The 11,288-nt window shown below is 43.9% G+C and overlaps 1 protein-coding gene across 2 annotated transcripts; it reads left to right on the top strand.

The window, feature by feature from the left end:
* Positions 1–4,119: 4,119 nt before the first annotated feature.
* On the top strand, positions 4,120–10,837 carry LOC121325102 (myozenin-1-like). 2 transcript variants are annotated; one of them, XM_041267388.1, is made up of 7 exons: positions 4,120–4,314; positions 4,541–4,556; positions 5,909–5,993; positions 7,408–7,583; positions 8,492–8,750; positions 9,393–9,579; positions 10,550–10,837. In XM_041267388.1, the coding sequence occupies exons 3-7, from the start codon at positions 5,918–5,920 to the stop codon at positions 10,782–10,784; spliced, it is 933 nt and encodes a 310-aa protein (XP_041123322.1). In that variant the 5' UTR covers positions 4,120–4,314; positions 4,541–4,556; positions 5,909–5,917; the 3' UTR covers positions 10,785–10,837. The 2 variants fall into 2 exon arrangements, with proteins under 2 accessions (XP_041123322.1, XP_041123321.1); XM_041267387.1 differs by lacking the exon at positions 4,541–4,556.
* The last annotated feature ends 451 nt before the right edge of the window (positions 10,838–11,288 follow it).

Here is an 11,288-nt window from a genome sequence, read left to right as displayed (position 1 = left end):
TTATTTAATCAGCTGTTAACCACTGGAGGTACCTCCTTTTGTTTCAGTAAGGTGAGTGTGCCTTTTGTCAGCACTCTCTGTTAGAGATCCCGCAGCTGATCAATTCTATGAGCCCCCCCCCCCTTTGAAGACAGCAGTACGTGCTTTGGAAAGACTGTGTTGAGTAGAGCAGATGCAGGAGGATAGCTGAAGGGTGAAGCCATTCTGTGACGACCATCCTTCTCTGACACACGTTGCAGTTGTGGGACTTTGAAACAGAGCACTATTTTGTGATTATGATTGTTATTATTATTTCTTTTTTTTTCTGCCTCACATAACTACAGTTTAGCTGCCTGCTCTTTTTTTCCTTGTCTAATTTTTTTTTTTTTTTTTTTTTTTGGAGTGTTTTCCTGGATAGACGCTGGTTTATATGCTATTGTGTTTTCCAAGGCAGATACAATGGTGCTTTGTAGTAAAATGAACTATTAATAAAATAAAAAAAAATGAAGACACAAATTAAAAGGCTGCTGGTGTGAAAATAAAACTTCAAAAGCGATTGGAAAGATGTGATGATTGAAAGGGCTTGTGAGGACAGCGCAGCAGTGCCACTGAGGAAGGACTGGGGAATGCAACGGAAAGAGACAGTGAAATAAAGAGAGTTGAAAAAACAATCTTACGTGTTGTGTGTTTGGATTTTCTACCTACTGCGTGTGTCTCTCTGTGTGTGTCTGTCTACCTTAACATGAGTTGAGATTCTATGTTACAATTATGGGTCAGATGGACTTTTGCAACACAGCTCTAATACGTTCACTGGGTTCGACTGAGCAGGTATGAAAGAAATACAAATAAAGAACGGAGACAGTCTTCTTAAGTTGTAATTTTTCTGCGACGCCCCCACCGTTTGAGAGCCCCTGCACTGCCTGCATGCACTAATCTTTATACAAGATTACTAGCATGGATCTTAGGAAAAAACCCCATGGTTTGAAAAATAACATTGGTCAGTGAGCCCCGGAAATAATGATCTAAAAATGAAACAGCAATAGAGGATTATTCAGGACACCCAACAGGGTACTAAGGAACGAAATATCAGGGCATTGCAGATGTATATATGAGTCATTGTTTAAGCCTACTGTTATGTTCACAATGTAGATACGAACTTGATTCATACGTGGAGATGTTGCCCATGTTATATTTCCATCTTCTGACTTGAGTGTTTCATCCACGTTAGAAGCAATGGGCTGGTGGGGAGAGTTTGATTTTCCACCATGGCAGATTCAGTGTGGGTATCTTCAGACTCATCAGAGGATTATTGTCTTCAGTTCCTGACACTTCCTCTTCAGCTTCACTGTCTCTGTCCAGCTCTGCTGAAATGTATTGGTCTGATAATCACATCAGCTGCTCCTTGTTTAACCTCTTCATCAGAGAGATGCTGTTACTGGCAGAGAAAAAGCCTCTACTAGCATCATAATAATAGTAATAATACAAATATAACAACAATAAAAGACCAAGCGAAAGCATTTTATTTTCTTCCTGCATACAAAGCTACATATAAATAAATATCTTTATTTAGCACCTTTCATAGTGGACAGCCATCACAAAGCCTTTTATAGAGGTAGGCTGTGAACTATGCATGCAGAGTCACTTACAATAAGACACTGATTAAACATCTCATCCACAGAATGGAGCACAAGGAGGTTAAGTGATCTGCTCAGGGTCACACAGTGAGTCAGTAGCAGAGATGAAATTTGAACCAGTGACCTTCTGGTTACAAGCCCTGAACTTTAATCATTGACCCACACTGCCTCAAAACCTTGGGTCACATGGACCTGTGGAATTATGTTTGTATTCAAGAACAGCCCTAACAAAAAAAACTCCAAGTTCTTCTTTTCTGTTTTTAACTTTGTGACTACAACCCTAGGAAAAATATTCAAATAGTATATTAAAATAACCCTTAAGATCAGTAAATTGGCACAGTAATTTAGCAATTTTCCCCTGTGCTTTCCCATGGTTATGCAATGCATTTACCATAGTTTACCCTGGTTTGCCATGTTTTTTATAATTTAAGCTTTACCATACCTCTCTGTGTTTTACAATGCTTGCCTATGCTTTACCATATTTTCACTGTGCTTTATTACACTGCACTATGCTTCTACTGTTGGAAATGTTTGCATTGGTCAACCACAAGATGGTACTATTGCTCATGGATGACAATGCTTGTGTTGCTCACTTGAGAGCCCTTAGAGGGAGGCTATCTGATCATCTGAGCTGCAGGGAGATAACCTCCTGCTACTGCAGGTACTGTGTCTGTCTCGTTTAGTTTGCAGAGTGACGGGGCTGCAAAGAAGGGTCCTTGACTTTACAGAGGGGTCGTACATGAACCATGGTAAAGCAAAGGAAATGCATAGCATTCTGCTAGGGAAAAGCACAGGGAACATACAAAACTACCAGGTGAACTGTCCAGGGGTTGTGCGAGAGAGCGAGAGAGAGGAGTGTGCTTCAGACGAGCGAGGGACAGGGGAGGGCTGAGATAGATTGCTCATCGGTCAGTACAGCTCTGCCAGGAATCTCTATTTATAGAAACTGGATGAGAGGGAGGAGCTGTTTATGTCTCCTGCCTTCCCCCAACCCTCCATATCCAAAATATTTTATTTTCCCAGACTTCATTAGGCTTTACCATAATAATTTACCATGTGGGATTTACCCAGCTTGCTTGTGCAATATACAGTATCTTACCATGCTTCCCCTATGCTCTTCAAAACTTAGGTAGACTTTTACCCTGGGTTACCGCAGCCTACCCTTAACATTTATACCCCCATGCTGTCTACTGTAGTTTACAATTTTTTTAAATATGCTTTACCGTACCTCTCTGTGCTTTTACAAGGCTTAGCTATGCTTTACCAAGCTTTATCATACTTCAATATGTTTTTACTGTGGGAAACTTTTATAAGGGTTGTGCCTACCTTCTAACTACCTTAGACGATGTAAACAAACAAACGAAAGGGCAAACACAGTGCCCTCTACATCCTCTCTCCATCAACACCTGCTGGTAGGAGGCTGTTACTGCAGGCTCCTCGGTCCTCACTGGGTTAGCCACAGTCGTGGATCCAAGGCATCTTCAGCAGGCACCCTCCCCTTCTATATTTAACGCAGTTCCCAAGTATTTATGTATGTGTCCGTGTGCGTTTCGCTCTTTTTGAAGTTCTCTTGGCACTCAATAAATGCTGAGCAAAGGTTGTTTCCCTGCCTGCCTCTGAGGGAGACGCTGGGTTGGCCAGTGGCCAGCAGTGTGGCTCAAGGAGGCCGTGAGCACTGCTGGACTGACGGAGGAAGGGCGCGGTGAGGGAGGGGCAGCACCACACCCCCACAGCACAGGGGTGCCATGTTGTGAGGATATGCTGGACAGCAAAGGCATCCTTGCCTTTAACACGTCATTGTGTTTAATATTAACGCTGAGTGGCCCACCTAATAAAAGCATGGCTGCCTACTGACCTGTAAGTGTGCTTCACATTCCGATTGAGCATTTCAAATAGGGGAGCAAAATGTAGATCAAATTGGGAAAAATAAATTCCCTTCTAAAAGTTTACCACAGTATTTGTGCATGCTATTTGTTTTACCATGCTTTTCTCATGGCTATAGTCTGCATTTACCATAGTTTACGCTGGTTTGCCATGATTATTAATATGCTTTACCATACCTTTTTAGTCTTTACAATACCTACCTGTGCTTTACACTGCTTTCACAATGCTTTATTACATTTTTACTGTGTGCATAAAACTACAGTTTTAAACAAGCTGTTATAACTGTAGTGTAAACCTGAGGCTTTTGTTTGATGTAAACACCCAAGTCTGAGTTGAAAATGCACCTTTCTTCAACAGGTGCACATTTGAAAAGGGTGCTGATTCATTTTCTCAATGCCATTTTCAGCTCTTCCCAGACTTGCTCTTTCTTTCTCTCCTTCCTTCTCCCCTTCTCCCCCCTCTCCCGCTCTCCATCCTCCCCTCTCCCCTCTCCCTCTCTCCCTCCTTCTCTTCCTCTCCCCCTCCTTCTCTCCCTCTCCCCCTCTCCCCCTCTCTCTTCTTCCACCTCTCTCTCTTTTGCTCCTGTTCTATATATAGATCCATGATGCATCTACAAGAAAGTATCTGTCTCCTGACTTGCCTGCCCTTTTACCAGCACTTAGTGCTGCGCAGACCCCCACGGACTGTGATGAAGAGAGGCCAGCCTCAGGATTTCTTTGCCTCTTTGCCTATTTATTTATTGAGTCATTGATTGATTTCTGCCCCTTTCTTGAAACTTTTTTTTAAAACTTTTCTCAAGAAGGATTCTCAACTCCAAGTAAGTTTTTTTTTTAAACAAGCTTATTTGCAAACTGCATGCTTTCCTAGGAAGGGAAAACAACGAAAAGGGCATCTGTAAAAGTATAAACAGTTCTAAAGGAATACATTGCCAAGCAGGTTCATAACGATGCTTTTCACTGCCTGCCGTCAGTAGTAAATGTGCCACTTGCGTCGTGTGCTAAGCGTCATATTTAAATGTTTTATGAATCTATTTTATTTTTAAGAGGTAACCGCATACAGGTATGTGTTTTTCTGTTTACGTGCACGTCTTAAACTCCGGATTAGGTGTGGGAATTTGCTGATCATGCAGCTCAGCTCCCCGCAGCGTCTTTATATAGCTCTCTGAGCCAGGATTACCCATCTGGGGAAACCTGACCCGGATAGCTGGACTGTGAGGCTTTCGCTTTCCACTCACGGCTCCACAAGCTAGGGCTTGACGTTTCTGGAGTTTCTGTAAATCCAAACTTAGCTATCTGTGTGTGTGTGAGTGCATGCCTGCGTGTGCGTGTGTGTGTGAGTGCGTGCGTGTGTGTGTGTGTGCATGTGTGTGTGAGTGCATGCCTGCGTGTGCATGCGTGCGTGCGTGCGTGCATGTGTGCATGTGTGTGTGAGTGCATGCCTGTGTGTGCGTGTGTGTGTGTGTGCGTGCGTGTGCGCGCGTGTGTGTGCGTGCATGTGAGCGCGCACGTGTGTGTGCGCTCGTGCGTGCGCATGTGTGTGTGTGAGTGCGTGCGTGCCTGCGTGCGTGTGCGCGTGCGCGCATGTGTGTGTGTGTGTGTGTGTGTGTGTGTGTGTGTGTGTGTGTGCTAACCGGACCTTATTACACAATAGTGACTGTACAGTGTGTGTATGTTAACAAGGCCCATATTACATAATAATATTTGTATTTTGTGTGTGCATTAAAAGCTCCATCTAACACAATGATGATTGTTCTGCTACAAAGAACTTTTGGTGTAAGGGCCACTGTATTTTATTGAGTAGGATGAATAAAAGGACAAACTCTGAGGGTTCGGCAGTCAGGTTGTACATATTAACCATCAGGAATCCAAGACAACACGTACGGCTTTCCAACTGGTTTGAATCAAAGCATTTACTGAGTAAACATACTGCTTGCAATGCATAGGACTGATACAGCATAAACAGAGATTCTTGTGAATACTGACGTGGTCACAAATCCACCATCCTCTCCACCCTGCTCCATTTCTCACTCCCAGAGAAAAGGAGCGGCATACCCACAGTAGAGTAACAAAGCACAGAGCTGCTTGTACAGTAAAAGCATGTTTTAAAGATAAGGTGCACAGGTTAATTACACTGCACAGTTACACTCACCCCAGCTTCTTACTCCAGTGTGTAATGTACACCTATTACAGTGACAGGAAGATGTAACTGCCTGGGAAGCCCAGTGACAGACAGCTACAGGCAGCTCATTAAAGCTTCCCAGGTCTATTTAATAGATCTTTCCATGTTCTATGACAGGATGTAATGCTCTGATTGAATCAGCCCCCAGGTACTGTACTATAGCATTGCATTTCATTTATAATCCACAAGGTTTCCTATGAATTTGCTTCTTCTACTTGTTCTTTTCTTTACAGTCAGCAGCCATGCCTCTGTCCAGGACCCCAGCACCCAACAAGAGGAAAAAGTCCAGGAAGGCGATCTCCGAGATCACGCAGGAAGGTGAGGGAACTCTGGCTTTGCAGATCAGACACGTTCACCTCACACTGTCTCTACCGCGCAGCATGCTGTCCATTCATACCAGGAAAAAGGCTCTGGGAACAATTGCAAACTGGACATGGCTAAGAGCTCACACGATTTGCTTATAGATTGCTGTTTCATTGTTGTAACCTCCTTGATTTACTCTGTGTAAAATAACCCACCTGGAACTGGTCCGGGTTACTCATCTATCCTGGTGGAATAAAGACAGTACTGCACGCACATCCATGGTGTCTCCTCTACGTGTTTCTAAATGTAGTTAACGTACCTGTGTTTTGAAGTGTGTGTGTGTGTGTGTGTGTGTGTGTGTGTGTAATACGTTGAATCACTGTGATTGTGTCAGAATGAAACTCCATGCATTTTTTTCACATTCAGTACTGCTCAGTGAGTATTTGTGTTTTACCGGCTCTCATATTACCAGGCCTCATTCCAGGTTATTCAGCCTCATCCTCACTGGTGGAGTAACTGCAGGACTCTATGAACGCCCATGCTGTCTCCTCTGTATATAACTGCAGGACTCTATGAACGCCCATGCTGTCTCCTCTGTATATAACTGCAGGACTCTCAACGCCCATGCTGTCTCCTCTGTATATAACTGCAGGACTCTATGAACGCCCATGCTGTCTCCTCTGTATATAACTGCAGGACTCTATGAACGCCCATGCTGTCTCCTCTGTATATAACTGCAGGACTCTATGAACGCCCATGCTGTCTCCTCTGTATATAACTGCAGGACTCTATGAACGCTCATGCTGTCTCCTCTGTATATAACTGCAGGACTCTATGAACGCCCATGCTGTCTCCTCTGTATATAACTGCAGGACTCTATGAACGCCCATGCTGTCTCCTCTGTATATAACTGCAGGACTCTATGAACGTCCATGCTGTCTCCTCTGTATATAACTGCAGGACTCTATGAACGCCCATGCTGTCTCCTCTGTATATAACTGCAGGACTCTATGAACGCCCATGCTGTCTCCTCTGTATATAACTGCAGGACTCTATGAACGCCCATGCTGTCTCCTCTGTATATAACTGCAGGACTCTATGAACGCCCATGCTGTCTCCTCTGTATATAACTGCAGGACTCTATGAACGCCCATGCTGTCTCCTCTGTATATAACTGCAGGACTCCATGAACGCTCATGCTGTCTCCTCTGTATATAACTGCAGGACTCTATGAACGCCCATGCTGTCTCCTCTGTATATAACTGCAGGACTCTATGAACGCCCATGCTGTCTCCTCTGTATATAACTGCAGGACTCTATGAACGCCCATGCTGTCTCCTGTATGCATTTCTAAGTATAGTTAACACACATGTGTTTTGGAGTGTGTTCCCCTGATCCCAATGACTGTGGTTTTGCGTTTGTTTTGCAGTGTTTGATGAGGGAGAGCTGAACCTGGGGAAGAAGATCAGCACTCCCAAAGACATCATGCTGGAGGAGCTGTCTCTGCTCGGGAACAAGGGCTCCAAGATGTTCAAACTACGGCAGAAAAGGGTGGAGAGGTTCATCTGGGAGAACAACCCTGACATCTTCAATGATGGGTCCATGGTAGGGATGCTAGTCAGGATTCATGATAAAACACACTGCACATGGTGACAAATCCTTGAAAATTTCAGAGGCTTTGGAAACTTCAATATATCAGTTGTAGCCGTCAGTGTGTAATGAACTCTCTCCCAATCTGAGACTTTGAGTAATACATACGCCATGCCCTTTAATGGAGCCAGGCTCTTTTGGGCACAGTAGACAGACAGGAAGTACCTCTACAACTGTGGCAAAAGTTTTGCATCACCCAATAGAATGAACTTATTTTTCTTCATAAAGTCAAATGAAACCTGCTGAATAATGTTACGTTAACATATTGAATTACATACTGCTTTATAGTTTTCCATATACCTCACAAAAAACTGACAAAAATTCAAACATGAGATACCATGGTGGCTTCCAGTATACTTTTGCGATAGCATTTTGTAGTTTCTTTGATAACATGATGTTAAATAAAAGATCTAAATTATATTCATATAGTTTTTTTTTTTTTTAAAGTATGTCTCAATCCTACAATTCTGGGTAATGCCAAACCTTTGGCCATAGCTGTAGATTGTGCTAGTGATGTTGCTATACCTTACATTATAAAGATTGGAGCCCAAACCTTGACATGACTCATAATCAAAGGAAAACAACACCAACGAGTGTACAATTACTAAAACTGATAAGAAACGGCATGAGACTACAAGCCAAGGAATCAGATGCCTGAGCTGCTTATCTCTGATGCTGGTAACTTTATTGAGTGCATTTATACTTTCCAAAAATCATTGCAACAATGCTGATTTGGAGTAAAAGGCTTTCAAAATGTACTAGTACATCCTTAGAACTTGGAATCACTTCACATTTAGAGGATTTTGGGGAGTATTCAATTGATCCAAACTTGTTCTGTTGTTCTGCTTGCCTTGCTCTTCCAGGACAGTTTCCAGAAGTTTGTGCCGAGCCTGGGTGGTGCGATGCAGTCTGGCCACAGCATGATGGATGTGGGGGGTCAGCTGGTCAGCGGTCAGGTGGTGGGCCAGGCGGGCACAGGGAGGCAGCAGCAGGCGCCAGTCCCTCCTCCCAAACCAGGCATGGGTGGGGCTGGGGGAGGAGCTGGAAGGGCTGGGGGAGGAGCTGGAGGGGCCGGAGGAGGAGCTGCAGGGTCTGTCACCGTGCAGTCCAGCCAGGGACATGGTGAGTACCAGGGCTGGACCATTCAGTATAGCTGAATCGAGATACACCCTTATTATTAGTGTATTGGGAAAGATGGATGATATGATGATAGATGCTTGTGATCAAAGGAGTAGTTACTTATAGTCTTACAATTTATAGCTGGTACGAATGCTCATGCCCATTAAGCTTTTGTCATCCATAACTATAAAAAAAACCACTTCATAGTTCTAAACTAAAATAAACTTGATGAATTCAATGACAAAGATTTCTACTAGAAGTATTTTTCAGTGTTTGTCATTGAATTAATTTAATTTCTTTTGGTATTCCTCATTTAAGTATTTTGCCATTTAAATGCCCTTAATAATAATTGTATCCTATGACACATCATATAAGATTATAAGCTGCATCGTGACTCACTTTCTGTGAAAGCCTGTATATCGTATGACTGAGCGTTGATAGTTATTGGAGAATAACTTCAGCCTGTTGGTTTGTCTGGTTACTACACTTGAACAGCATGTGACTTTAAAAGTTTGGTATAAATTATGTTTCTGAATGGCTTCTGCTGATTTGACATGAGAATGGATTATATTGATATCGTATGATAGGATAATGAATTCCTAAGATCTCTTGTGATATGAGAATGGAGTCTGGTGATACCCCCAGGTGAGGGTGAAGGTCATCAGAATGCAGGGAAGGGCGGGTCAAAGCAGAGCATTACCTTGGTGAGGACTTACATATCTCCGTGGGAACGGGCAATGAAAGGGAACGCGGAGCTAACAGCCACCATGAGAACCAGCATGCCAGGGCCCTGCATCCACAAGAACCTGGTGGAGTACAAGAGCTTCAACAGGTAGAGAGCGCCCCCCCATGGGACAGAGACACCTTTCACATGCTAAACAGAGAAATATTCAGGATCCCCAATCACAAACCCCAACTCAGGAACTTGATGATCAAATGAGAGTCAAAAAGACATTTATTCCAAATGTGCAATCTGAAATGAAAAAGGTTTTTGATTTCTTTTTTCTTTAAATTTAGAGTGACCAATTACTATTTTTATTTATAGTCCCCCCAATTTGAAAATGTCCGATTATGTTTTTTTCCCACACGGCAGTGAGTCTCCACCCAGCACAGATGTTCTGAGGGCGTGTGAGCGTCCTCCGATCTCACAAGCCTGAAGCCAGAATCGCTTTTACGCTGAGCAATCCAGGGCAGAGGTGGGCGGGCTACTGATCTTGGAGAACAGAGATCAGCCCTGCTTTTATCCACTCTGAATGTGTCTGGCCAGTAGGGTTCGCTGTTGTGCGATGAGGAGAAATGATTCCCATCCCACACCCCTGGGAGCATCAGAGCCAATGTGACGCCCCCTTCGGAGTTCTCAGCAAAGTTCCGCCTCTTTGCACTGGCGCTGTCCAGGCTTTATGACATCCTTACACTGGATTAGCCACTTGGGGACCCCAAGTTTTTAGATCTCTGAGCTGTTTATCTGAGCCTCATTGGGTGTGTTGATAATAAAGATTAGGAGACTGGAGAATTGTAAGATGTTTTTGGGAAACAAAATTATTACAGTACCATCCAGAACACAATACACTGGTTTCCTAAAATGTGAAATAAACTTGCATGTCAGCAGATAACCCAGTGGGGCGGGCATGCGAGACGTTATTATTCGGTTTCAGAGTGGTGTGTAGCTGAGTGCCTGTGTTGTACAGTGTGGTGTTTTCATCTCTATCGGTTAGTGGATCAGTAAGAGCTCTGAATGTGTCTGTGCCTTTGTTTTGTGCCCCCCCCTCCCCTCCCCCTGAGTGCCCGCTCTCCCTCCCCAGGACCGCCATGCCCTTCGGGGGGTACGAGAAAGCCTCCAAGCTGATGACCTTCCAGATGCCGGAGTATGACACTGCGCCGGAGGAGCCAGAGCACCCTGCGATCTACCAGCTTGACATCAACTCCCGCCCCTGCTTCAACCGCACTCCCATAGGCTGGGTGGGAAGCGGGGAGCCCTGCCAGCTGCCTGTGGATCTGAAGAGTGTGCCTTTCGAAGGGGAGACCGACGACCTGTGAACGACACCACGCTGACAAATAAACACGCTCACACACTGACACACACAATGACACACCTAGACACACATCAATGCACACACACACACACACAATGACACATACATAAACACACACACTGGCACACAAACAAACACATGAACACGCATTGACACACAGACAATCACATGTGAACACACACAGACACACACACAAACATGCACACACACTAACACACGAAAAACACACACGCATGCACACAACATGTCCCTTTGTAGCTTGACGCTTCATTTATTAGTGCTCAGATGAATGTCTGAATATTCGCTCTATTTAATCAGCTAAAAGAAAGGGTTTAGTAAAGCATGGTAAAGTAAAGGCTTCAATATTCACATATGTTTGCTTGGGCACTAATATTCCCTGAATACATTATTTTATTACCCTAAAGGTCTTAATGATATCATCTTGTATACAAGAATGTCCTTTAGCCCCCACCACCCTCTCCAAACAAATCAATATATATTTCTATAT

This window comes from Polyodon spathula, chromosome 13 (genome assembly GCF_017654505.1).
Source record: "Polyodon spathula isolate WHYD16114869_AA chromosome 13, ASM1765450v1, whole genome shotgun sequence".
NCBI lineage: Eukaryota > Metazoa > Chordata > Actinopteri > Acipenseriformes > Polyodontidae > Polyodon > Polyodon spathula.
This window is presented reverse-complemented; position numbering and strand designations above follow the sequence as displayed.

What these genes read in the sequence shown, in the direction of transcription:
- LOC121325102 (XM_041267387.1), top strand. Translation starts at nt 5,918, where the DNA reads ATGCCTCTGTCCAGGACCCCAGCACCCAACAAGAGGAAAAAGTCCAGG. An exon ending in CTCCGAGATCACGCAGGAAG is followed by an intron (nt 5,994 to 7,407) that starts GTGAGGGAACTC and finishes TTTGTTTTGCAG; the next exon opens with TGTTTGATGAGGGAGAGCTG. An exon ending in TCTTCAATGATGGGTCCATG is followed by an intron (nt 7,584 to 8,491) that starts GTAGGGATGCTA and finishes TTGCTCTTCCAG; the next exon opens with GACAGTTTCCAGAAGTTTGT.